We start from the raw sequence: 27,992 nt of genomic DNA, 5'->3' as shown, positions 1-27,992 counted from the left end.
TACACCAAAATTAATAACAGATGAATTTGAATTTCAAATGTAAAATATATACATATAGCAAAAGAAATTCTGGAAAATATAGGAGTTGGTTATATAATTTGGGATAAAGGTCTCCAAAGATAGAAAGCATAAAAAAATATTTTTGATAACTTTATCTGCATAAAAATTAAATATTTTTTCTTTTAAAATCGTAAATTTAAAAGAAAATCAATAAACTAAAGGGAAATACCTACAATATATGATTCTATTTATCTGCTTCCTTCCATTGTGTTTACTGAAGGTTTATTGGGAACCAAACAGGAGTCTACAAAGACTTAGTCCGAGTAAAGCCTTTTGCTCTTACCTAGTATAGTCAGGAGCTCACTGTGAGACAGAAGACATGTTGTTGGTCCCCAGTGGAACTCAAAAGGCAAAACTGTCTAATAATATAACACACCACTCTTCAATTTCATAACACACTATCTTGTAGGGGATTACCATGGGGGAGATTAAAATATTGGACAAAGACTGGTGATTTTAGGTAAACAACTCCAGAAAAATCTTAGGGGTCAAAAACATACAGTGGACAAAGCACCAGACCTAAAGTTAGAACACCTAAGTTCCAGTGCCAACTCTGTTCTCTCTCTTTTTTTTTTTTTTTAATTTCATTTATTTTTGTTACAGATGTTTCTCCTTTTTCCCCACTGATTCCCCTCCCCCCTCCCCGCCCGGTCGCCAGCTTTGTCGTCCATGTCCATTCTTCATACACACATGCATATAAGTTCTGTGGTTTATCTCTCCCCCACCATCCCCTCTTCTGGGGATTGTCATTCTGTACCCCACATCCACATCTCTCAGACTACCCCATTCCTCAGACTGTTATGTTCATTATATTTCACAAATAAGTGAGATCATATGATACTTGTCTATCCCTGTTTGGCTTATCTCGCCAAGGATAATACTTTCCAGGTCTCTCTATGTCATCTCAAAGGATAAGAGATCTTTCTTTCTTACACCTGAATAGTACTCCATTGTGTATATGTACCACAGCTTTTGATCCATTTGTCTACTGATGAACACTTGGGCTGTTTCCAGATCTTAGCTTTTGTAAATAGTGCTGCTACAAACATGGGGATACATATATTCTTATTGATTGGTGTTTCAGGCTTCTTAGGGTATATTCCTAAAAGAGGGATCACTGGGTCAAATGGCAGTTCAATTTTTAATTTTTTGAGGAAACACCATACTATTTTCCATAGTGGCTGCACCAGTCTGCATTCCCACCAGCAGTGTAGTAGAGTCCCCTTTTCTCCACACCCTCACCAACACTTGTTGTTTGATGATTTCTTGATGGCGGCCATTCTGATAGGTGTGAGGTGACACCTCATTGTTGTTTTAATTTACATCTCTCTGATGATTAGTGATGTTGAGCATTTCTTCAACTGTCTCTTAGCCGTTTGTATGTCCTCTTTGGAGAGGTGTCTATTTGGTTCCTCTGCCCATTTTTTAATTGGGTTCTTTGTCTTTCTTTTGTTGAGTTGTATGAGCACTTTATATATATTGGAAATTAACCCCTTATCTGATATATCATTGGCAATTATGCTCTCACATACAGTGGGTTGTCTTTCCTTTTTGATGATTGTATCTTTTGCTGTGCAGAAGCATTTGAGTTTGATGTAGTCCCATGTGTTCATTTTCTCCTTTGTTTCTGTTGCCTTAGGTGATGTATCAGTGGAAATTCTGCTGCGTTTGATGTCTGAAATTTTGTTGCCTACAGTTTCTTCTATGATTTTTATGGATTCATGAGTTACATTTAAGTCTTTTATCCATTTTGAGTTTATTCTCATGTATGGTGTAAGTTGATGGTCTAGTTTAATTTTTTTTACATGTAGCTGTCCAATTTTCCCAACACCATATGTTAAAGAGGCTGTCTTTACTCCATTGTATGCTCTTGCCACCTCTGTCAAATATTAATTGAGTATAGTGCCTTGGGCCCATTTCTGGGTTCTCTGTTCTGTTCCACTGGTCTATGTGTCTGTTCTTGTGCCAGTATCAGGCTGTACTGATTACAGTGGCTTTGTACTATAACCTGAAATCTGGTTATGTGATCCCTCCTACTTTATTCTTCTTTTTCAAGATTGCTGTTGCTATTTGAGATCTCTTTTGGTTCCATATGAACTTTTGAAGTATTTGTTCTAGTTCTGTGAAGTGTGTCATTGGTATTTGGACGGGGATTGCATTGAATCTATAGATTGCTTTGGGTAGCATCGACATTTTAATGATGTTAATTCTTTCAATCCATGAACAAGGTATGTGCTTCCACTTTTTTATATCTTCCTCTACTTTTTTTTAATGGCCTGTAGTTTTCTGCGAATAGGTCCTTTATTTCTTTGGTTAAGTTTATTCCTAGGTATCTTAATTTTTTTGCCACAATGGTAAATGGAATGGTTTTCTTAGTTTCTCTTTCTGTGACTTCACCATTGGTGTATAAGAATGCCATTGATTTCCTGACGTTAATTTTGTATCCCGCTGCTTTTCCAAATTCATTTATTAAGTCTAGTAAATTTTTGATGGAGTCTTTGGGGATCTCTACATATAGTATCATGTCATCTGCAAATAATGACAGTTTCACTTTCTCCTTTCCAATCTGGATCCCTTTTATTTTTTCTTCCTGTCTGATTCCTGTGGCTAAGACTTCCAGTACTATATTAGAGTGGCAAAAGTGGACATCCTTGCCTTGTTCCTGTTCTTAAGGGAAATGCTTTTAGTTTTGCCCATTGAGTATGATGTTGGCTGTAGGTCTTTCATATATGGCCTTTATTATGTCAAGATATGATCACTCTATTCCCACATTGCTGAGCGTTTTTGTCAGAAATGGATGATGGATTTTGTTGAAGGCTTTTTCGGCATTTACTGATATGATCATGTGATTTTTACTCTTCATTTTATTTATGTGATGTATCACGTTTAGTGATTTGCGAATATTGTACCAGCCTTGCATCCCTGGGATGAATCCCACTTGGTCATGGTGGATAATTTTTTTGGTTTATTGCTGGATCTGATTTGGTCGTATTTTGTTCAGGATTTTGGCATCTATGTTCATGAGGGATATAGGCCTGTAGTTTTCTTTCTTTATAGTGTCTTTTTCTGATTTTATAATTAAACTTATGCTAGCCTCATAAACCGAGTTTGGAATTCTTTCTTCTTTTTGTATTTTTTGAAATGTTTGAGGAGAATAGGTGTTAATTCTTTTTTGAATGTTCGGTAAAACTCCCACGTGAAGCCGTCCCGGCCTGGGCTTCTGTTTGCTGGGAGAGTCTTGATTACATCTTCAATTTCCTTAGTTGTTATTGGTCTGTTCAAGTTTTCTATCTCTTCCTCATCCAGTTTTGGGAGACTATGTTTCTAGAAATTTGTTCATTTCACTTAGATTGTTGAATTTGTTGCCATATAATTGTTCATAGTATTTGTTAATGATCCTTTGTATTTCTGAGGTGTCAGTTGTTACTTCTCCTCTTTCATTTCTGATTTTGTGTATTTGGGTTCTCTCTATTTCCTAGTGAGTCTAGGTAAGGGTCCATCAATCTTGTTTATCTTTTCAAAAAATCAGCTCTTTGATTCATTGCTCCTTTAAATTGTTTTTTTGGACTCTATGTCATTTATTTCTGTCTGATCGTTACTATTTCCTTCCTTCTACTTGCTCTCGGGTATTATTTAGGTTTGCTTTCTAGTTCTTTAAATTGTGAGGTTAGATAGTCTATTAGAGATTTTTTGTTTGTTTTCTGAGGTAGGCCTATACTGCTATGAACTTCCCTCTCAGAACTTCTTTGACTGCATCCCATAGATTTTGTGTTCTTGTGTCTTCATTTTAATTGGTTTTCAGGAAGATTTAAATTTCTTCCTTGATCTCCTTGGTAACGCATTCATTGTTTAATAACATGCTATTTAGCTTCCATGTTTTCAAATGTCTTTGCATGTTCTAGTTGCAATTGATTTCTAGTTTCATACCATTGTGATCTGAGGAGATACCTGATATGATTTCAATCTTCTTGAACTTGTAGAGACTTAGTTTATTTCCTAACATGTGGTCTCTCTTTTAGAATGTCCTATGCGCACTTGAAAAGAATGTGAATTTTTTAGTTTTGGGGTGTAATTCTCTGTAGATATCTATTAAATCCATTTGGTCTAGTGCTTCATTTAGAGTCTCTATTTCCTTGCTAAATTTTTGTCTAGAGGATCTATCCAGTGATGTCAGTGGGGTGTTGAGGTCCTCTGCTATGATTGTATTGCTATTTATTTCTCCTTTGAAGTCCTCCAGAAGATTATTAATACATTTTGGTGCTCCTATACTGGGTGCATAGATTTATCAAGGTTATATCTTCCTGTTGGATAGATCCTTTCAATATTAAGTAGTGGCCTAGTTTGTCTCTAGTTATGACCTTCATTTTGAAATCTATTTCATCAGATATGAGTATTGCTACCCCAGATTTTTTTTCCCTTTTTGTTTTCTTGGAAGATTTTTCCATCCCTTCACTTTCAACCTATGTGAGTCTTTTGTTGTGAGGTGGGTCTCTTGTAAACAACATATATGTGAGTCATGCTTTCTTATCCAATCAGCTACTCTGTGTCTTTTTATCGGAGTATTCAATCCATTTACATTTAAGGGGATTATTGATATGTACTTATTTATTGCACTTTTTGTTTACTGTGGTTATATTTCTACCTATTTCTTCTGCTAATTAGAGCAGTCCTTTTAACATTTCTTGCAGTGCTGGTTTGGTGCTAATGTATTCCCTTAGCCTTTTTTTGTCTGGGAAGCTCTTTATTTGACCTTCTATTTTGCATGATTGCCTTGCTGGGTGGAGCAGTCTTTGATTCAGATCCTTGTTTTTCATGACCTTGATTACCTCATGCCATTCCTTTCTGGCCTGTAGAGTTTCTGTTGAGAAGTCTGCTGAGAGCCTTATGGGGTTTTCTTGTAGGTAACCTGTTGCTTCTCTCGTGCTGCCTTTATGATTCTCTCTTTGTCTTGAATTTTTGGCACTTTGATTACTACGTGTCTTGGTATGGGCCTATTTGGGTTCTTCTTACGTTGGGCTCTCTGTTGTGTTTCTTGAACTTGAATGCCTTTTTCCTTCACCAAATTAGGGAGGTTTTCTGTCCCTATTTCTTCAAACATATTCTCTAACACTTGGTCATTTTCTTCTTTTTGGGGACTCGTATGATGCGAATGTTATTACATTTTCAGTTGTCCCACAGTTCTCTTAAGCTGTTTTCCTGTTTTTTAATTATTTTTTCCTTTTGGTTTTCTGCTTCGTTGATTTTTTTCTATCTTATCATCTAATTCACTGATCCGGTCCTCTGCTTCCTCTACTCTGCTATTTAGACTTTCCAATGTGTTTTTTGTTTCTGATATGCCAATCTTCATTTCTTCTTGGTTGTATTTAATTTCCAACTGGTTGATTTTCAATATTTCTATGTCTTTACTCATGGTGCTCATATCCTTACACATGCTGTTTTTTGTTGTTTTTGTTTTTTTGTTTTTGTTTTTTTTTTCATTTTATTGATTAATTTTCGTTACAAATGATTCTCCTTTTTTCCCCCAGTGATTCCCCCCTCCCCCTTCCCTCCCTGCCCCTTCCCCCGATTGTTGTCCATGTCCACTGTTCATGCCTACATGCATATAAATTCTGTTGTTCATCCCTCTCTCAGCTCCCCACTCCTTAGGGGATTGTCCTCAAACTGTTATGTTCATTATATTCCAGAAATCAGTGAGATCATATGAAATTTGTCTTTCTCTGCTTGGTTTGTTTCACTTAGGATGATACTTTCCAGGTCCCTCCATGTAGTCTCAAAGGATAAGAGATCTTTCTTTCTTACCGCTGCGTAGTACTCCATTGTGTATATGTACCACAGCTTTTTAATCCATTCGTCTACTGATGGGCACTTGGGCTGTTTCCAGATCTTAGCGATTGTAAATAGTGCTGCTACAAAGATGGGGGTACATATATTCTTTCTGGTAGACCAGTGGAACAGAATAGAGAACCCAGAAATACACATGCTGTTGAGCTTCCTCAAGATCATGGCTCTGAATTCTAGTTCTGTTAACTTGCTTAATTGCACCTCATTTATCTCATCTTGGTAGAGGTCTCTTGTTCTTTCATTTGGCTTTTGTTTCTGTGTTTCACCATTTTGGCTATCACAGTGGGCTTTCGAGCCTGCCTAATTTTCCCTGTGGTTGTTGGTATTCTGATGTTTGTGGCTCCCTTTCCTGGGTTTGGATGAGGCAGGGAGGACCCAAGTTATACACCACTGTCAAGTCTTACTTTCCTCATTAGACTTGCTAGCCCAGGGAATGGTAGTTATCGTCTAGCTTTTTGCCTGGAGGCTATTAGTAGTGGTCACCTGAAGAACCTTGGTGTCTGAGTTGAATGAAAGCTCCCTCAGGTGCTCAGTGTAAGAGGATTTCCAGAGGATGGGGCAGATGCTGGTTGTTAATGGGCCTCAATTATCGTTTCAATGGCCACTTGGTGGGGTTGAATCTCCGAGGGAGGGGCCGTTGCCTCTGCCCCGGGCCCTGGGAAGGAGTAAGAAGACCACAGTTCTGCTTGGCTGCAACTCAGCAAAAGCTCTGAGTGCCCTCCAAATCCCAAGTGTCCCCAAACAGTTCCAGTCCAGCCTGCACTCCCTCTGCCAGAGCCCAAGCTGAGTGGCTGCTGCAAATTTAGCCTCTGTCCCGGCTCTGCATTGTGGAGCCGCTTTGCAGTGTAACCCGTGGGTACCGCTCCCAGCTAATGGTGCCGCTCCCAGCTAAGGCCGTCACGCCTGGCCAAGGCCACTGCAGCTCCCAGCAGAGGCCGCAGGTCACAGCTGAGGCAGCAGCTCCCAGCTGAGGGCACTGCTCCCAGCCAAGGCCACTGAGGGCCGTGGTCTCCCGGCCCTCTCTCACGTCTTCGCAAGCCTACCAGGATTGAGTCCATGCCACTGGTTATGTGGTCTTCCAAGCAGCTTTCCGGTTGCCTTTTCCTGACGATTTGTCTTTATTTTCGTTGTAATTCCAGTTTGGTCCTGGGAGATGGTCTGTGTAGCTTCCATTCACTCTGCCGCCATTTTCAGTCTCCTCTCCTTTCTAGTTCTTTAAATTGTGAGGTTAGGTACTCAATTAGAAATTTTTCTTCTCTCTTGAGGTGGGCTTATAGTTCTATGAACTTCCCTCTCAGAACTGCTTTTGCTGCATCCCACAGATTTTCTGTTGTTGTGTGTTCATTTTCATTGGTTTCCAGGAAGTTTTTAATTTCTTCCTTGATCTCCATGGTAACCCATTCATTGTTTAATAACACGCTATTTAGCCTCCATGTGTTCAAATGTTTTTTCATGTTCTTCTTTCATTCAATTTCTAGTTGTATGCCATTGTGATCTGAGAAGATGCTTGTTCTGATTTCTATCTTCTGGAACTTGTAGAGACTTAGTTTGTGTCCTAACATGTGGTTTATCTTTGAGAATGTCCCATGTGAACTTGAGAAGAACATGAATTCTGCAGTTTTGGGGTGTCATTCTCTGTAGATACCTATTAAATCCATTTGATCTAGTGTATCATTTATAGTCTTAGTTTCCTTGTTAATTTTTTGTATAGATGATTTATCTAGTGATGGCAGCAGGATGTTGAAGCCCCTTGCCATGATTGTATTACTGTCAATTTCTCCTTTGAAGTCCTCCAGAAGATTTTTAATATATTTTGGTGCTCCTATATTGGGTGCATATATGTTTACCAAGGTTATATCTTCCTGTTGGATAGATCCCTTCAATACTATGTAGTTGCCTTGTTTGTTTCTAGTTATGGACTTTATTTTGAAATCTACTTCATCAGATATGAGTATTGCTACCCCAGCTTTTTTTTCCCTCTCGGTTTGCTTGGAAGACTTTTTTCTATACCTTTACTTTCAACCTATGTGAGTCTTTTGTTGTGAAGAGGGTCTCTTTTAAACAACATATATGTGATTCATGCTTTCTAATCCAGTCTTCTACTCTGTGTCTTTTTATCAGAGCATTGAAACCTTTCACATTTAAGGTTATTATTGATACATATTAATTGCCATTTTTGTTTAGTGTGGTTATATTTTTCTTTCTATTTCTTCTACTAATTACAGCAGTCCTTTTAACATTTCTTGCAGTGCTGTTTTGGTACTAACATATTTCCTTAGCCTTTTTTTTTTTTTTTTTTTTTTTTTTTGTCTGGGAAGCTCTGTATTTGACCTTCTATTTTGAATGATAGCCTTACTGGATAGAGTAATCTTGGAATCAGATCCTTGTTTTTCATGATCTTGATTACTTCATGCTACTCCCTTGTGGCCTGTATTGTTTCTGTTTAGAAGTCAGCTGAGAGCCTTATGGGGGTTCCATTTTAGGTAACATGTTGCTTATCTCTTCTGCCTTTTGGATTCTGTTTTTATTTTTAATTTTTGGTATTTTAATTATTATGTGTCTTGGTGTGGGCTTGTTTGGCTTCTTCTTACTTGGGGCTCTCTGTGCTTCTTGAAATTAAATGCCTTCTTCCTTCACCACGTTAGGAAAATTTTCTGTCACTATTACTTCAAGTACATTTTCTAACCCTTGCTTATTTTCTTCTTTTTGGGGGACTCCTATGATGTGAATGTTCTTACATTTCCAATTGTCCCACAGCTTTCTTAAGCTGTCTTTCTGTTTTATAATTGTGTTTTTCTTTTGGTTTTATGATTGGTTGATTTTTTCTACCCTGTCTGTAATTCAATGATTCGGTCCTCAGCTTCCTCTACTCTGCTGCTTAGTCCTTCCAATGTGTTCTTAATTTCTGCTATGTCATTCTTTATTTTCCTTCGTTATTTTCAGTGTTTCTATATTTTTACTCATGGTGCTCATATCCTTATTCTTGTTGTTGAGCTTCCTCACAATCATGGCTCTGAACTCTACTTCTGATAACTTGCATAACTGCATATTAATTATCTAACCTTTTGTAGAGATCTCTTGTTCTTTCCTTTGGGGTTTGTTTCTTTGTTTCACCATTTTTGCTCTCTCAGCTGGTTTTGGAGCCTGCCAAATTTTTTCTATGGGTGTTGGTGGTCTGCTGTTTCTGGCTTCCTCTACTGGGTTTGGGTGAGCATGGGAGGACCCACGTTAAACATCACTGTCAAGTCTTACTTTGCTGGGTAGATTTGCAAGCCCAGGAGAGATTAAGTTTTCCTCTAGTTTTTTGCCTGGAGGCTATTAGTCTTAGTTACTTGAAGAGCCATGGGTTTTCAGTTGAATAAAAAACTCCCTCAGGTGTTCAGTTTAAGAGGATTTCCAAGTGGTGGGGCAGATGCTGGTTGTTAATGAGCCTCAATTTGCATTTTTTGGCTCACCTGTATGGGGTTGAAATTCCAAGGGAGGGGCTGCTGCTTCTCCCAGCAGCTTTGTGAAGGAGCAAGCTGGCCACTTTCCTTTGTGGCCAAGCCTCAGCAAAAACTCTGAGTGCCCTCTAAATTCCGGGTGTCCCACAGAGTTCCAGTCCAGTTCGCCCTCCCTCTGCCAGAGCCCATGGTGATTGCTATGGCTAATTCAATGCTCTGTGCTGGCCCTCTGCACTGTGGAGCCAGATTTGGATTTTAATCTTGAGGGCACTGCTCACAGCTAGGAATACTACTGTCCATGGGTTCCCAACCTGCCTCCCTGTTGCTCCTCCACAGACCTACAAGTGTTTCTAGTTATATGGTCTTCTCTATCTGTATTTTTGTTGCTTTTTCCTGATTATTTGTCTTTATTTTGGTTGTAATTCCAGTTTGTACCTGAGATATCATCTGTGTAGCTTCCATTCACTCCACCACCATTTTTTTGAGTCTCTCACTTAGGATTTATAACTCCCAATAGATTATGCTCACATCACCTCCCTCTCTCTCTTCCCACTCTTTGTTCTTTTTGGCATTTTCTCTTTGTGCATCACTTGACCTCAAATTTTTTATGAACATTTAGGGGAATGTGGCCCATTTTTGTTTCTAAAATTTGGTAACATTTTTTAGTACATCTTGTAAATTGGCTTTGTTAGAGCCAACATCCTGAATTTACTTCCATTACATTTTGTTTGTTTTTTGTACCATTGAAGAAACTTGGACATTAATATTTTATGGTACAAAACCTTTTGGATTTTTTGTTACAAAAAAAGTGTTTCTGGGATTTTGTTCTGAGTTGCTCCTATAAAAGAAGTAGTTCACAGCTGCGTTCATAGTTCTATATTTTCATGATGAAATGACAACCTTTAGAAATGAGAAGGAATCCCTGTAAAGAGGAACATTTTACCCACATAGGAAGTAGGAAGAAATAAGCCAAGAATTAATGATGGCAGGATATGAATTAATTTACTATACTATGATCAGAACTGACAGATTCACCTACTCAAACATAATATTTTTTTAGCAGCTTTTATTTATTTATTTATTTATTTATTTATTTTTATTTTTTTGTTACAGATGTTTCTCCTTTTTTAACCCATTGGCACCCCCCTCCCCACCCCTTCCTCACCCCATCCCCGGCTTTGTTGTCCATGTCCATTGGTCATGCATACATGCATATAAATTCTGTGGTTTAGCTCCTCCCATCCCACCACCCCCTCTTCTGAGGGATGTCAGTCTGTGCCCTACTTCCATGTGTCTGGGTCTACCGTATTCCTCAGACTGTTATGTTCATTATATTCCGTATGTTAGTGAGATCATGTGGTATTTGTCTTTTTCTGCTTGGCTTATTTCACTTAGGATAATACTTTCCAGGTCCCTCCATGTCGTCTCAAAGGATAAGAGATCTTTCTTTCTTACCGCTGCATAGTACTCCATTGTGTATATGTACCACTGCTTTTTTATCCATTCGTCTACTGATGGACATTTGGGCTGTTTCCAGATCTTAGCTATTGTAAATAGTGCTGCTATGAACATGGGGATATATATATTCTTCTTGACTGGTGTTTCAGGCTTCTTAGGGTATATTTCTAGAAGCGGGATCACTGGGTCAAATGGAAGTTCAATTTTTAATTTTTTGAGGTAACACCATATTGTTTTCCATAGTGGCTGCACCAGTCTGCATTCCCACCAGCAGTGTCCCCTTTAGAGTCACTTTTCTCCACACCCGCACCAACACTTGTTGTTTGATGACCAAATATATTACTTAAAGTTAAGCCCTGGCTGGTTTGGCTCAGCGGTAGAACGTCAGCCCAAAAACCAATGAGTCATGAGTTTGATTCCAGACAAGGACACTTACCTCTGTGGCAGTTGTTCCTAGCCCTGGTCAGGAGATGTGCAGGAGGCAACTAGTCAATGTGTCCCTCTCATGTAGCTGTTTCTCTCTCTCTCACTTTCTCTCCCTCTCTCTCCTTCCGACTCTGAAGATAAAGAGAAAAATATCCTCAGGTGAGAATTTTATTTTATTTATTTTGATTACTTTATTTAATTATTTATTTTTATTAGTTTATTTTTGTTAAAGATGTTTCTCCTTTTTTTCCTGTTGAAACCCTCCTCCCAATTGTCCCCATCCCATCCCCAGCTTTGTTGTCCATGTCCATCAGTTATGCATACATGCATATAAGTTCTGTGGTTTATCTCTTACCTCACCCCAACACCCTCTTCTGATGGTTGTCAATCTGTACCCTACATCCATGTCTCTGGGTATACCCACTTACTCGGACTGTTATGTTCATTATATAACACAAATAAGTGAGATAATTTGATATTTGTCTTTCTATGTTTGGCTTGTTTCACTTAGGATGAAACATGTAGTCTCAAAGGATAAGAGATCTTTCTTTCTTACCGCTGCGTAGTACTCCATTGTGTATATGTACCACTGCTTTTTTATCCATTCGTCTACTGATGGACATTTGGGCTGTTTCCAGATCTTAGCTATTGTAAATAGTGCTGCTACAAACATGGGGGTACATATATTCTTTCTGATTGGTGTTTCGGGCTTCTTAGGGTATATTCCTAGAAGTGGGATCACTGGGGCAAATGGAAATTCAATTTTTAATTTTTTGATGTAACACCATATTGTTTTCTATAGTGGCTGCACCAGTCTGCATTCCCACCAGGAGTGTAGGGGAGTCCCCTTCTCTCCACACCTTCACCAATACTTGTTGTTTGATGATTTGTTGATGGCGGCCATTCTGACAGGTGTGAGATGATACCTCATTGTTGTTTTAATTTGCATCTCCCTGATGATTAGTGATGTTGAGCATTTTTTCATATCTCTCTTGGCCATTTGTATGTCCATTTTGGAGAGGTGTCTATTTAGGTCCTCTGCCCATTATTTAATTGGGTTTTTGTTTTCCTTTTGTTGAGTACTCTATATATTATGGAAATTAACCTCTTATCTGATGTATCATTGGCAATTATGCTCTCCCACACAGTGTGTTCCCTTTTCATTTTGAGGCTTGTTTATTTTGCTATACAGAAACTTTTAGTTTCAGGTAGTCCCATGTGTTCAATTTTTCTTTTATTTCTCTTGCCTTAGGTGTTATATCAGTGAGAATTCTGTTCCAAGTGATGTCTGTAATTTTGTTGCCTACATTTTCTTCATGGTTTCATGTGTCACATTTAAGTCTTTTATCCATTTCAAGTTTATTCTTGTGTATGGTTTAAGTTGGTGGTCTAGTTTCATTTTTTTACATGTAGCTGTCCAATTTTCACAACACCATTTATTGACGAGGCTGTCTTTACACCATTGGATGCTGTTACCATCTATGTCAAATATTAATTGAGCATTATGTCTTGGGTCTATTTCTGGGTTCTTTGTTTTGTTCCATTGATCTATCTGCCTGTTCCTGTGCCACTACCAACCTGTTTTGATTACATTAGCTTTGTAGTATAACTTGATATCCAGTATTGTGATTCCACATACTTTGTGCTTCTTTTTCCAGATTGCTGTGGCTATTTGTGGTCTTTTTTGAAGTATTTGTTCTAGTTCTGTGAAATATGCCGTTGGTATTTTGATGGGGATTGCATTGAATCTATAGATTTCTTTGGGTAGTATGGACATTTTAATGATGTTAATTTTTCCAATTCATGTATAAGGTATGTGTTTCCACATTGTTATATCTTCCTCCTTTTTTTTTTTGGTCAATGTCCTGTAGTTTTCTGCAAATAGGTCTTTTACTTCTTTGGTTAACTTTATTCCTAGGTATCTTAAATTTTTTTTTTTTTTTTTTTTTTTTTTTTTTTTGCCACAAAGGTAAATGCGATTTTTTTTTAGTTTCTCTTTCTGAGACTTAATCATTGCTGTATAAGAATGCCTTCGATTTGTGGATGTTAATTTTGTATCCTGCTACTTTGCCAAATTCATTTATCAAGTCTAGTAAACTTTTGATGGAGTCTACTGGGTTTTCTATGTAGAATACTATGTCATCTGCGAATAATGACAGTTTCACTTCCTGTTTTCCAATTTGGATCCCTTTTATTTTTTCCTCATGTCCGATTGCTGTGGCTAAGACTTACAGTATTATGGTAAATAAGAGTGGTGAAAGCTGGCATTTTTGTCTTGTTCCTGTTCTTAAGGGAAGTACTTTTAGTTTTTGCCCTTTGAGTATGATGCTGGCTGTAGGTCTTTCATATATGGCCTTTATTATGTCGAGATATTATCCCTCTATTCCCACATTGCTGAGCATTTTTATCAGAAATGGGTAGTGGATTTTGTCAAATGCTTTTTCATCATCTATTGATATGATCATGTGGTTTTTACTCTTCATTTTGTTTATGTGGTGTATCACATTTATTGATTTGCAAATGTTGTACCAGCCTTGGATCCCTGGGATGAATCCCACCTCATCATGGTGAAAACTAACTTTTTGGATGTATTGCTGGATTCGATTTGCTAGTATTTTGTTCAGGATTTTGCCATCTAGGTTCACCGGGGATATTGGCCTGTAATTTTCTTTTTTTGTAGTGTCTTTTTCTGGTTTTGGAATTAGAATTATGCTGGCCTCATAAAACGAGTTTGGAAGTCCTCCATCTTGAATTTTTTGTAATAGTTTGCGGAGAATGGTTGTTAGTTCTTCTTTGAATGTTTGGTAAAACTTCCCCATGAAGGCATCCAGGCCTGAGGTTTTGTTTGTTGGGAGAATCTTGATTATCTCTTTAATTTCTTTAGTTGTTATTGGTCTGTTTAAGTTTTCTATCTCTTCCTGGTTCAGTTTTGGGAGACTGTGTTTCTAGATATTTGTCCATTTCGTTTAGATTGCCAAATGTGTTGCCCTATAATTGTTCATAATATTTGTTAACAATCCTTTGTATTTCTGTGGTGTCAGTTATTATTTATCCTCTTTTATTTCTGATTTTGTGTATTTGGGTTCGCTCTCTTTGTTTCATTGATCCTTTGAATTGTTTTTTTGGTCTCTATGTCATTTATTTCTGCTCTGATCTTTACTATTTCTTTCCTTCTACTTGCACTGGGGCTTTCTTTTTGTTTGCTTTCTAGGTCTTTAAGTTGTGAGGTTAGATAGTCTATTAGAAATTTTTCTTGTGTGGAATATAATGAACATAACAATCTGAGAAATGGGGTAGTCTCAGAGACGTGGAATTGGGGTACAGACTGACAATCCTCTAAAGAGGGGGGTGGTGGGGGAGAGATAAACCACAGAACTTATATGCATGACAACAAACTGGGGAAAAGGCAGGGAGGGAGGGGGCGGGGGGATTCAGTGTGGGAAAAAGGAGAAACATCTGTAACAAAAATTAATTAATAAAAAAAATTTTTTTTCTTGTTTCTTGAGGTAGGCCGGTAGTGCTATGAACTTTTCTTTTAGAACTGCTTTCTCTGCATCCCATAGATTTTGTGTTGTTGTGTGTTCATTTTCATTGGTTCCCAGGAAGTTTTTAATTTCCTCCTTGATCTCCTTGGTAAGCCATTCATTGTTTAATAACATGGTATTTAGCCTCCATGAGTTCAAATGTGTTTGCATGTTCTTTTGCAATTTATTTCTAGTTTCATGCCATTGTGATCTGAAAAGATGCTTGATATGATTTCGGTCTTCTTGAACTTGTAGAGACTTGCGTTGTGCCCTAACATGTGGTCTATCTTTGGGAATTTCCCTTTTGCACTTGAGAAGAATGTAAATTCTGTTTTTTGGGGGTGTAATTCTCTGCAGATATCTAGTAGATGCATTTCGTCTAGTGCTTCATTTAGAGTGTCTGTTTCCTTGCTAATATTTTGTCTAGAGGATCTACCTAGTGATGTCAGCGGGGTGTTGAAGTCTCTCGCTATGATTGTATTACTGTTGATTTCTCCTTAGAAGTTCTCCAGAAGATTTTTTATATATTTTTATGATTTTATATTGGGTGCATATATGTTTACCAAGGTTATATCTTCCTGATGGGTAGATCCTTTAAATATTATCTAGTGGCCCTCGTTGTCTCTAGTTATGGCCTTCATTTTGAAATCTAATTCGTCAGATATGAGTATTGCTACCCCAGCTTTTTTTTCTTTCCATTTGCTTGAAAGATTTTTTTCTATCCCTTCACTTGCAACCTTTGTGAGTCTTTTGTTGTGAAGTAGGTCTCTTGTAAACAACATATATATGAGTTATGCTTTCTTATCCAATCAGCTACTCTGTATCTTTTGTCAGGGCATTGAATCTTTTACATTTAAGGTGATTATTGATATTTATTGCCATTTTTGTTTAGTGTAGTTTTATTTTTCTTTCCATTTATTCTGCTAATTACAACAGTCCTTGTAGCATATCTTGCAGTGCTGATTTGGTGCTAATATATTCCCTTGGTCTTTTTTTTTTTTTTGTCTGGGAAGCTTTTTATTTCACCTTCTATTTTAAATGATAGCCTTGCGGGATAGAGTAGTCTTGGATTCAGATCCTTGTTTTTCATGACCTTGATTATATCATGTCATTTCCTTCTGTCCTGTAGTGTTTTAGTTGAGCAGCCAGCTATATCCTTATGGGTATTTCTTTGTAGGTAACTTGTTGGTTATCTCTTGCTGCCTTTAGGATTTTTTCTTTTTGTCTTTAATTTTTGGCATTTAATGACTTTTTTTTGGTGTTGTTTATTTTGGTCTTTTTAGTTAGGGCTCTCTGTGCTTCTTGAACTTGAATGCCTTCTTCCTCCACCAAATTAGGGAAGTTTTCTGTCACTATTTCTTCAAATATATTCTTTAACTCTTGCTCATTTTCTTCTACTTTAGGGACTGCTATGATATGAGTGTTCTTACATTTCCAATTGTTGCACAATTCTCTTAAGCTGTCTTCCTGTTTTTTTAATTGTTTTTCCTTTTGGTTTTCTGATTGGTTGATTTTTTCTTCCCTGTCTTCTAATTCACTGGTCCAGTCCTCAGCTTCCTCTACTTTGCTGTTTAGTCCTTCCAATGTTTTCTTTATTTCTGCTATGTCATTTTTCATTTCTTCTTGGTGGGTTTTCATTTTCAATTGGTTTATTTTCAATGTTTCTATCTTTGGTCATGATGTTGATGTCCTTACTCATCTTGTTGAGCTCCCTCAGGATCATGACTCTGAATTCTAGCCCTGTTAACTTTCTTAAGTGCATTTCATTTATCTCATATTCGGTAGAGATCTCTTGCTCTTTCATTTGGGATTTGTTTCTTTGTTTCACCATTTGGTTCTCCCAGTTGAGTTTGGAGCCTGCCAAATTTTCCCTGTGTGTGTTGGTGTTCTCCTGTTTGTGGCTCCCTGTACTGGGTTTGGATGAGCGTGGGAGGACCCATGTTGAACACCACTCTGAAGTCTTACTTTCCTAGGTAGATTTGCCAGCCCAGGAAGGATTCAGTTATCCTCTAGCTTTTTGCCTAGTGGCTATTAGTCGTGGTGACTTGAAGAGCCTTTGGTTCTCAGTTAAATGAAAAACTTCCTCAGGTGTTTAGTGTAAGGGGATTTTTGAGGGTGGGGCAGATCCTGGTTGTTAATGAGCCTCAATTTGCATTTCAATGGCCCACCTTGGTGGTGTTGAATCTCAGTGGGAGGGGCTGCTGCCTTTTCCCAGAACCCTGGGAAGGTGTAAGGTGGCCACAGTCCTGTGTACCCGCAACTCAGTGAAAGGTCTGAGTGCCCTCCCAATCCTGAGTGTCCCCACACAGTTCTAGTACAGTCCACCCTCCCTCTACCAGAGCCCAAGGTGAGTGGCTTTGGCTATTTTAGTGCTCTGTCTGGCTCTCTGGGCTGTGGAGTGGGCTAGGGCATTTAACCCCGAGAGCACTGCTCACAGCTTAGACTGCTGCTGTTCGTGGGCTCCCAGCCCTCATCTCGCACCTCTGCAATCCTACCAGGATCAATTCAGTGTCCCTGGTTATATGGTCCTTGCAAGCTGCTTTTTTGTTGCTTTTCCCGGAGATTTGTCTTTATTTTAGTTGTATTTCCAATTTGGTCCTGGGAGATGGTCTATGTAGCTTCCATTCACTCTGCTGCCATTTTGGAATCCTCAGGTGAGAATTTAAAAAAAAAAGTTAATATTGAACTTTTCAGTGTTCTGGCAATGTACAGAGATGGGCCCAATTAATATTAAGTCTATAAAAGTATAGACTTGTTGTCCTCATTAAAATGAAAACAAAAAACTTATTTCAGAGAGTGGGAAATACATTTTGTAAGTGGGGTCCCTTCGTAGCATTATAGGAGATCACATTTTCTTTTACTTAGTAACAAGTCCAAACTAATACTATTATCTGCTCTTTCCTGTCAGCAGGTATTCATCTCTGCTCATCAGCATGCCCTTTTCCCCAGGAGGGGAGTATCCACTTCTCTTTTTTTTTTATTCATTTCATTCATGCATTCATTCACTTATTTATTTTACTCCTCATTTTTTCAGAGGGAAAATATTTTCACATTTAAACTGGAAAATATGCTTCTAACTATTTTCCTAGATCTCTGCCCTTTTCCGTTCCATGTTTCTCCACATAACTTGTAGGACTTGAGCATAATTACTGGCCTTCTATACAAGAGGAAACAAAAGTAGGAAGCCAAACTCCAGCTTACGATGCTATCCTTGGCATCGACTCAGCAAGCAAATGAAATATTACTATTTTGTATTGAGTCTTGTGGCTTGCCAGAGGACAAACATGCAAACCAAAGCAGAAATAAATAACTCCATCTGTAGCAACCACTTGATTTACAGAGTAACTGACCTCTGTGCTGTTCAGCCAAAGTCCAGCTCAAGATGCTATCTTTGGTACTGACCCAGCAAGCATATCAAATATTTCTTTCCATTTGGCAGATTGTTAGCTCCCTTTTTCCATATCATTTCATATATACAGTCATCTTCACTTTTAGCATCTTGTTTTGGTGGTGTGATTGTTAGAAATATGCTCTTAGATAACAAGTATCACAGCTGCTGGGAGAGATGACAAAGATAGCTATTATTTGGAGTGCTGTGAGTGCAAATCTCTTTGTAACAGCTTTCTCTTCAAAGACACAAAATCTGTGTGATTACAGCAGAAATTAAAGCCAAACATAAATAGAAAGTGTTATGCCAAAGGTCTTCTGGAAATTTTTTAAACGAAAATATAAATTTCAAAACAGCCACATACAAGAAAAAGGCCATACACAGAAAAAAAAATATGGACACTGAGAACATGTCTCAAAACTACCAAAAAATATTTCTCACCAGAACCCTTCCTATTACATTGGCATTCTTTGCTTTGGATAGACAATCTGATCACATCATCCTACATAAATACCAAATTGTTTTAGGAAAACCCATTAGTTAAAGGCATTGAATTAAATTTAGCACCTCTGTAAGAGACAGCTTCCTTTTAGGAATAAGGAATGTTTTACCCTTGGAATATGGTTTTCTTCTGTATAGTTAATCTTTGTAAAGCACAACTTCTTTTCATTCATTGTGCAGAGGATGAATCTTGTCTTTGAAATCCCTCTAGAAAAATCTTGTTCCATCATTTATAACTAATAATCTTGAAGATTTGATTTTCATCACTTTCTTTTACCAAAGTCCCTTCACATAAGTAGCTGACAAAATCCCCACCTTTGTCAAATTACCTTTTAACATTCATATACATTTAATATACAGACTTGTAATTTTAATCCATTTTGACAATGTCTCTTTTCTGGGCCTATGATCTGTTAGGAATCAAAAACAGAATAAATTATAAAATTTTCCATTAATTTGGAGTGTAAACAATAGAGATTAGTGGAATCTCATTTTTTTACCACAGTTATTAGCCTGGAACATGAAAGATACTCAACAAATATTTGTTGAGTAAAAGAAATCCTCTGGCCCTGGCCAGTTTGGCTCAGCAGTTAGAGCGTCGGCCTGCGGTCCGGAGAGACCCGGGTTCGGTTCCCGCTAAGGGCATGTACTTCGGTTGCAGTTTGTCCCTGGCCCTGGTAGGTCGTGTGTGTGGCAGCCACTCGATGTGTCCCTTTCACGTCGATGTTTCTCTCTCTGTCTCTCTCTCTCTCTCTCCCTCCCACTCTATCTGTACAAAAAATAAAAATAAAGAAAATAATAAAAAAAAAGAAATCCTCTGATTAAATATTTTTGAAATAGCTCTTATGAGTTTTCACCTTGAAAAATGTTCTAGAAGCATAAATAATTAAATTTACCCCATCAAAATACCAACGACATATTTTACAGAACTAGAACAAATACTCCAAAAGTTTATATGGAACCAAAAAAGACCCCAAATAGCCACAGCAATCTTGAAAAAGAAGAACAAAGTAGGAGGGATCACAATACCAGATTTCAGGTTATACTACAAAGCCACTGTAATCAAAACAGCCTGGTACTGGCACAAGAACAGGCAGATAGATCAATGTAACAGAACAGAAAACCCAGAAATGGACCCAAGACAATATGCCCAATATTTGACAGGGGTGGCAAGAGCATACAGTGGAGTCATGACAGCCCTTTCAATAAATGGTCTTGGAAAAATTGGACAGCTACATGCAAAAATTGAAGCTAGACCACCAACTTACACCATACACAAGAATAAACTCAAAATGGATAAAAGACTTAAATGTGACTCATGAATCCATAAAAATCCTAGAAGAAAATGTAGGCAACAAAATTTCATGCATCATACGCAGCAGAATTTTCATTGATACAACCCCTAAGGCAAAAGAAACAAAGGAAAAAATGAATACATGAGACAACATCAAACTAAAAACCTTCTGCACAGCAAAAGAAACAATCATCAAAATGGAAATAGAACCCACTATATGGGATAGCATAATTGCCAATTATATATCAGATAAGCGGTTAATTTCCAAAATATAGAGAGTGCTCATACAACTCAACAAAAGGAAGACAAAGAACCCAATTAATAAATGGGCAGAGGATCCAAATAAACACCTCTCCAAAGAGGACATACAAATGGCTAAGAGATATATGAAGAAATGCTCAACATCACTAATCACCAGAGAGATGCAAATTTAAACAACAATGAGGTATCACCTCACACCTGTCAGAATGGCCACCATCAACAAATCATCAAACAACAAGTGTTGGCGAGGGTGTGGAGAAAAGGGGACTCTAGTACACTGCTGGTGGGAATGCAGACTGGTGCAGCCACTGTGGAAAACAATATGGTGTTACCTCAAAAAATTAAAAATTGAACTGTCATTTGACTCAGTAATCCCACTTCTAGGAGTATACCCTAAGAAGCCTGAAACACCAGTGAGAAAGAATATATGTACCCCCATGTTCATAGCACCACTATTTACAATAGCTAAGATCTGGAAACAGCCCAAATGTCCATCAGTAGACGAATGGATCAAAAGCTGTGGTACATATACACAATGGAGTACTATGCAGCTATAAAAAAGAAAGATTTCTTATCCTTTGAGACGACATGGAGGACCAGGAGAGTATTATGCTAGCGAAACAGACCAAGCAGAAAAAGACAAATATCACATGATCTCACTTATTTGTAGAATACAATGAACATAACAGCCTGATGAACAGGGTAGTCCCAGAGACGTGGAAGTGGGGTACAGACTGACAATCCCAAGAAGAGGGGGTGGGGGGAGAGATAAACCACAGAACTTATATGTATGTATGCATGAACAATGGACATGGACAACAAAGCTGGGGACAGGGCGAGGATGGAGGGGTATCTGAGGGGGGGGAAGAAGAAACATCTGTAACAAAAATAAATTAATTGATTTTTTTAAAGAAGCTGTGGTACATATACATAATGGAATACTATGCAGCTGTAAGAAAGGAAGATCTCATATTCTTTGAGACAACATAGAGAGAACTGGATAATATTATGCCAAGTGAAACAGGCCAAGCAGAAAAAGACAAATATTATATGATCCCACTTATTTGTGGAATATAATGAACTAAACAAACTGATGAACAAAAAAGACCCAGAGACATAGAAGTAGGGTACAGACTGAGAAACCTCAGAAGAAGGGGTGGTCGGGGGGAAGAGATAAACCACAGAACTCATGCATGTATGCATAACCAATGGACATAGATGACAAACCTGGGAACTGGATGGGGGTCGGGATGGGGAGGAGGGTGTCAATGGGGGGAAAAGGAGAAACATCTATAATAAAAATAAATTAATAAAAATAATTAAAAATAACAAATTTGACCTAGGTTTTTCTATCTGCCTTAGGTTTTCTTTAATTAATAAACTTTAAATTTTAGAGCAGTTTTAGGTTCACAACAAAATTGAACAGGAAGCACAGAGTTCCCAAATACCCCCCACACACACACACACACCCACACAACCTCCCCCACTATTGACATCTCACACCACAGGGTGATCTTATTACAATCAGTGAATACATCATTATCACCCGAAGTCCATCGTTTGCATTAGAGTTTATTCTTGGAGTTGTACATTGTATGTGTTTGGACAAATGTTCAAAATGTATGTATCCGCCATTGTGTATCATACAGAATAGTTCCACTGCTCTAAAAATTCTCTGTGCTCTAACTGTTTATTCTTCCCTTCCTATCTAGCCCCTGGAAACCACTGATCTTTTTACTGTACCCATAGTTTTTACTTTTCCAGAATGTCATATTGTTGGAATTGTACAGTATGTAGCCCTTTTAATTTGGTTCTTTCACTTAGTAATACGCATTTGTATCTTCTTCAGGTCTTTTCATGGTTTGATAGCTCATTTATTTTTAGCACTGAAAAAATAGTTCATTGTCTAGATATACCACAGTTAGTTTATTCATTCACCTATTAAAGAATATTGTGGTTGTTTCCAAGTTTTGGCAATTATTAATAAAGCTGCTATAAAATCCATGTGTAAATTTTGGTGGAGACATAAGTTTTTGGTTCACTTGGGTAAATACTAAGGAATATGATTGCTAGATTATATGTAAGAGTATGTTTAATGTAAGAAACTACCAAACTGTTTTTTAAAGTGGCTGCCCCATTTTGCATTCCTACCAGCAGTAAAGGAGAGTTCCTGTTTGCTCCACATCCTCACCAGTACTTGGCATTGTCTGTATTTTGAATTTGGGCAATTCTATTAGGTGTGTAATGATATCACATTGTTGTTTTAATTTGCAGTTTCCTAATGACATATAACAAATGATGACACTTACTTGACTTTGGTATATCTTTGATGAGGTGTCTGTTCAGATGTAATTTTTTTTTGCATTTATCCTGTTTGATGTTCTCTGAGCTTCCTGGGTCTGTGGTTTGGTGTCTCACATTAATTCAGGGAAATTTTCAGTCATTATTGCTTCAAATATTGCTTCTGTTCCTTTCTTTTACTCCTTTTGATATTCTCATTACATGTGTGCTACATCTTTTGTAGTTAGTTGTTCCACAGTTCTTGGATATTCTGGTGGTTTTGTTTGTTTGTTTGTTTCCATCTTTTTTCTCTTTGCTTTTTAGTTAGGCAGTTTCTATGGTCATGTTCTCAAATGCAGAGATTTTTTTCCCCACAGCTTGTGCAGTCTATTAATAAACTTATCAAAGACATTTTTTTCTTCTCTGTTACAATATTGTTGTTTTTATTCCTAGATTCCTATGTGATTCTTTCTTAGAATTCCTATTACTCTGCTTACTTTATCCATCTGTTTTTCCATGTTATTTCCTTTTTCCATTAAAGCCCAGCATACTAATTATACTTGTTTTAAATTCAAGGCCTGATAATTCCAACTTTCCTACTATATCTGACTTTGATTCTGATTTCTGTTTAGTTTCTTTCAATTGTTTTTTACCTTTTAGTGTGCTTTGTCATTTTTTTCAGTCGAAATCAGGATGTGATGTACTAGATAAAAGGAACTATAGTAAATAGGACTTTAGTAGTGCAGCAGTAAGGTGTGGGAGAGGGGAAGCATTCTATAGTCCTATGATTAGGTCTCAGTCCTTTAGTGAGCCTCTGCCTATGGACTGTGAACTTTACAAGCATCCCTTGTTTGTTTGTTTTTTTATCTACCCCCTTAGGTAGGACAGGATGACTAGAGGGGGGCTAAAACTGGATATTTTCCTTCCCCAGGTGATTTAGGCTCTGGTAAAACCCAAGCAGGTTAGACTCAAATAAAATAGTTTCTTCTGAAGGCAGACCTTTGTAAGAAAAAAAGAATGTTTTAGTGTACAAAATGGTTTCTATCTCCAACCTCCTGCTGAAAGCACAAGGGGGTTTCTCTCAGATATCCACTGTGAGGACCTTGTTGAGCTCCTAGAGATTAAACTCACAAAAGTGTAGGGACCTCACTATGACTGGTTCTCCTTGGCTTTTGAAGTCTCAGACTTGTCCATATGGAGACTTCAGCAGTTTGCCAGTTAAATAGTTTAGATTTTCTTACTTTGGCACTAGTTCCTGTGGAGGTTTATATTCATGGGTTTCTGGTCTGGTACATTGAGATACTCTGTATTTGCCCAACTCTCTCTCCAGTTTTGGGGATAGCGGTTTGTCCTCTTAGTTCACTCCTCTGATGATCTAAGAAGAGTTATTGATTTTTCAGTTTGTTCAGCTTTTTACATGTTGTTAGTATGGAGTGGCAACTTCTAAGCTATACTAAAAACTGAAGACTTGCCCTGGTCAGTTTTCCTCAATGGTTAGAGCATCAGCCTACAGAATGTGGAGTCGTGGCTTTGATTCCCAGGGACAGGCATGTACTTTCGATCCTTCGATCCCCAGCCTGTTGGGGTCGTGTGGGAGGCAACCAAACATTGTGTCTCTCTCATATCAATGTCTCTCTCTCTCTCTCTCTCTCTCTCTCCCTGTCTCCCAGTCCCTCCCTCCCACTCTCTGTAAAGATCAATGGGAAAATATTCTTGGGTGAAGATTACCAAAAAAAATTTAAATGGCCCTGGCAGATTTTGCTCAGTGGTTAGAGCGTCGGCCCGTGGACCAAAGAGTCGCAGCTTTGATTCCTGTCAAGGGCACGTCCCTTGGTTGTGATTTGTCCCCGGCCCTGGTTGGGGTTGTGCTAGAGGCAACCAGTCGATGTGTCCCTCTCACATCGATGTTCCTCTCTCTCCTTCTCTCTCCCTCCCTCCCACTCTATCTGAAGATAAATAGAAAAATATTCTCGGATGAGGTTAAATAAATAAATATGAAAAATAAAGTAAAATCAAATAAAAACCGAACTCTTGTGTCTTTGTTTTTATATTTACCTTTCCTCTGTACGACCAGTCAAGGCTACATTTTTCAAAACAACTGTCAGGGAAAATATTGTGTGAACAGTCATCAGTTCAAGACAATTAACTCTATATTTTCCTATTACAAGGCTCATATCATTTGCTACAATTCAAATAAAAGTAACTGATGTTACCTGAAAATATCTTAGTTATATGTGCAGTGAAGAGTATGAAGCATGATGAGGGCTTTCATGTGTTTGAATTCTGTCTTCATTTGCAAAAATGGGCTTGTGTGCTTTTGTGTCCATTCCTGGCTGCCATGGCTAACTCAGACCTAAAGTTTCTCACAGAGGCTATTTATATATCAATTCAAAATATGATGTTTTCCTGGTAATAAGATGAATCTCAAAGGAATCAATATATGGTTTCACTACTTTATATTTATTGTTTAGCCTTAGTGTCACAAGCAGAAGCTCTGAAGGAAGAAAATGACAGCCTCCGTTGGCAGCTCGATGCTTATCGGAATGAAGTAGAACTGCTTAAGCAAGAACAAGGCAAAGCCCACAGAGAAGATGACCCAAACAAGGAACAGCAGTTGAAACTCCTGCAACAAGCCCTTCAAGGAATGCAACAGGTAAATGCATTTTGGTTTTCTGAACTTTTTGAAAGAATAGCATCAGCCCTTCACATGTAAAAGGGTCCCCTGCAAGCAAATAAGATAGAAAACCTCTTATAATTCTTGATGCTCTGTTCTCTGGAATAGATAAGGAAGGGATTATGTATTGTAGTAAATTAAATATTCTGGTTAATACAATGATAGCAATGGATCACCAGTTTTCAAAGAATGAGCATTCAGTAAAAAATATTTTATAAAACTACACTGAACATAATCAACTTTGGGATCTGGACAGGGCCTCGGGGTTCTTATGAATAACCACAGATACTTAAATGTGAAAAAGTGCTGGTGCATAATTATCAGGTCGATACAATGCTGAATAATACAGCCTTTTAGAAGGAATGGCAGGCATCCTACCCTTGATTTCGATGGGAGCAGGAGTGTTATGAGTTTTTAAGTATCAATGCTTTGAGCATATAATACCAATTTGCTTTTATTTTGTTTTGTTATCACAGTCATTTATGTGAGTTTACCTTCACATTTTTCCAAGTATAAAAAGTAAACTAAATAAGTCCATCTTACTGTAATTGCATAAATACAACATTGTGCAATAGATGTTCAATATCTAGAAGTATCATCACTACAGTGAGCCTACAATTTAAAAGATATCTATATCTTTTCTCATTATAGAAAAGGAAGAGTACTTCTGAGTAAGTGTATTATCCTCTTCTGTCTTGCTACACTGTGAGCCATTTTCCTTAGAACTTAAATCATGCAATTTTTTTTTTCATGGTGTGCCTTGGAATTATCTAAAGCAAAGCTTATTGCTGGTTGGAAATCACAAATTTTAAAGAAGGTTGTCTCATCTGGCACTAAAAGCCCCATCTTCCTTTTACTTATGCTACCATTGTCTTCATGTATGACAAGCAATATCACATTAATATTTCACCTTTCCTACTAGCAAAATGTGTGAGGTAATGCTTCCCTTTATTTTACTGTTACCAAGGAGCTTAATTAGAACATGGAAATTACTTCAGAGATCTTTGCACCAAAAATTGCATCTCCTCAGCTAGACTTCAAAGAATTTTACAACGTACATTGTACTATGTCTTTTAGCCTTTCCAATGGTCTTTTGCAAGCCTCCGAAAAGCAAGGCTTTGGAAACATTTTCTTATTGTTTTCCTCTCTTACGTTGATTTTGAAACCATTTCACATAAGGACAGTTCTGCAAATTAAACACAATTTAAAAATGAACTTTTTTTTTCATTTTATCACTTCAAAGACCTCAGTGAGGCAGGTTGGTCTCTAACTCCTGAAAAATTAATTTCCCTCATTTTGATTACTTTTTATTAGAAAATAGCCTTGAAAACACTAATAAAATATTTCTCATATAATCCAAAAAGATGTATAGTCTAATATGGTGATTATATGCATGGACTATAGGGTTGACTCAACGTAGGTCTAAATCCCAGTTCTGCCACTGAATGACCTTAGGCAAACCGCTAAACCTCTCTAAGCCTCAGGATTATGTATCATGGGAAAATTGTGAGGATTAAATGAGATCAAGCATATGAAACCCTTTGTACAATGCTTGGCATATGTTAGATGATAAGTAACTAGCATTTGTTGTAATCATAAATAATAAAGAATCTGGTCCCTTACCTACTGTTATGGAAAGTAACATTTTTGAAATTTGGACTTTTTAAATTAATTTTCTCATAGAAATTGATTTGGGGTTGGAAAATGGCTATTTGTAAGGATGCTTTACAACATTAAGTTCAGTTCTGTGCAGCAATCAAAATATTGTCCACACAGTCTTCCCTTACCTCTGGCTGGAATAAGAAAATAAAGTAATTAGATAAGTCAGTTTCTCAGACTCTTTCTAAAATATTAACAAGAACACAGGATATAGAAGATGGCAGCAGGCAGGACGGGAGGGCGGGTGAGTGTGTGAGAGAGTGAACTCATGTGTGAGTGTGAGTGGACGTGAAGGTGGACGACCAAACTCCTGCAGTGCAAAGCCATGGAGCACAAGGTTCCTGTGCTGTGGACAGGAGCAGCCAGCAACCACGGTAAGCGGATCTTCAGGGCACTTCACCATGCACCACCAGGACGTCCCACCATTTTGGAAGATCCCAGGTCTTCCCTGGGAGGAGGTAGTGGGAGTGGCTAGAGTCCAGCAACCTGAGCCCACCAGTGCACCTGACACCATCGGACCAGTGGACACTCTGTGTCAACACAGACCAGTGCAGAGTAGTGGAGCTCCCAAGGTGCTGGTTGCAGAAGCTGTGGAAAGCCAGGAGCCCAGCACCATCCCCCACAGTAGCATCCCAATCAGAATCGAGATATACCCCTAGCAACAGAGGCTTGGGAGCAGACATCCATCCCCAGGCAACATAAGCAAAGACCAGCAGCTAAGACCCATCCCCAAAAACTACAGCAAAAGCTGAGCAGGAGTTGAGCCCCACCGGGCAGCAGCACTACGCAGCCGCCAGCTGCAGGACCTGGGACTTCACAGAGACCTGTGCAGTCAAGCAGCTCACAAGAGCAGTGGGAAGCCTGAGCCCAAGAGAGACTGGTGTGATCCACCTGCCCGCCCACGAGACCTGCACAGTGCGGGGGCACCAGAGAGGCCTGAGCAACCCAGCAGGTACAGTGCACCCGAGTATCCCATGGGGCCTGCAGGATGCTGAAGCACCAGAGAGGCCTGTGCAACCCAGCAGTCCATAACATAGGCATAGAGCCGGGTATCCAAAGGGACTGTGTGATGCAGTTATCCTCAGGACCTGCAGGGTGCTGGTCACCACTATGCGACCCAGCTGCGTACAAGATACGCTTAGAGGATATGAAAATGGAGGCAGAGTGAATAGAAGCTAAACAG

General features: G+C 38.3%; 1 protein-coding gene across 5 annotated transcripts in view; it reads left to right on the top strand.

Annotated features, from left to right (window-relative positions):
• Window positions 1-27,992, top strand: part of ENOX2 (ecto-NOX disulfide-thiol exchanger 2) — a 271,300-nt gene that overhangs the window by 226,699 nt on the left and 16,609 nt on the right. For all 5 annotated transcript variants that reach the window (XM_036271451.1, XM_036271450.1, XM_036271453.1 and 2 more), the window contains one exon: window positions 24,948-25,129. In XM_036271451.1, the coding sequence (XP_036127344.1) occupies window positions 24,948-25,129 (182 nt within the window). The remainder of the gene's footprint in view (window positions 1-24,947; window positions 25,130-27,992) is intronic.

This window comes from Molossus molossus, unplaced genomic scaffold, assembly GCF_014108415.1.
Source record: "Molossus molossus isolate mMolMol1 unplaced genomic scaffold, mMolMol1.p scaffold_m16_p_2, whole genome shotgun sequence".
Lineage (NCBI taxonomy): Eukaryota > Metazoa > Chordata > Mammalia > Chiroptera > Molossidae > Molossus > Molossus molossus.
The sequence above is the reverse complement of the archived record's forward strand: the minus strand, read 5'-3'. Positions and strand labels throughout refer to the sequence as shown.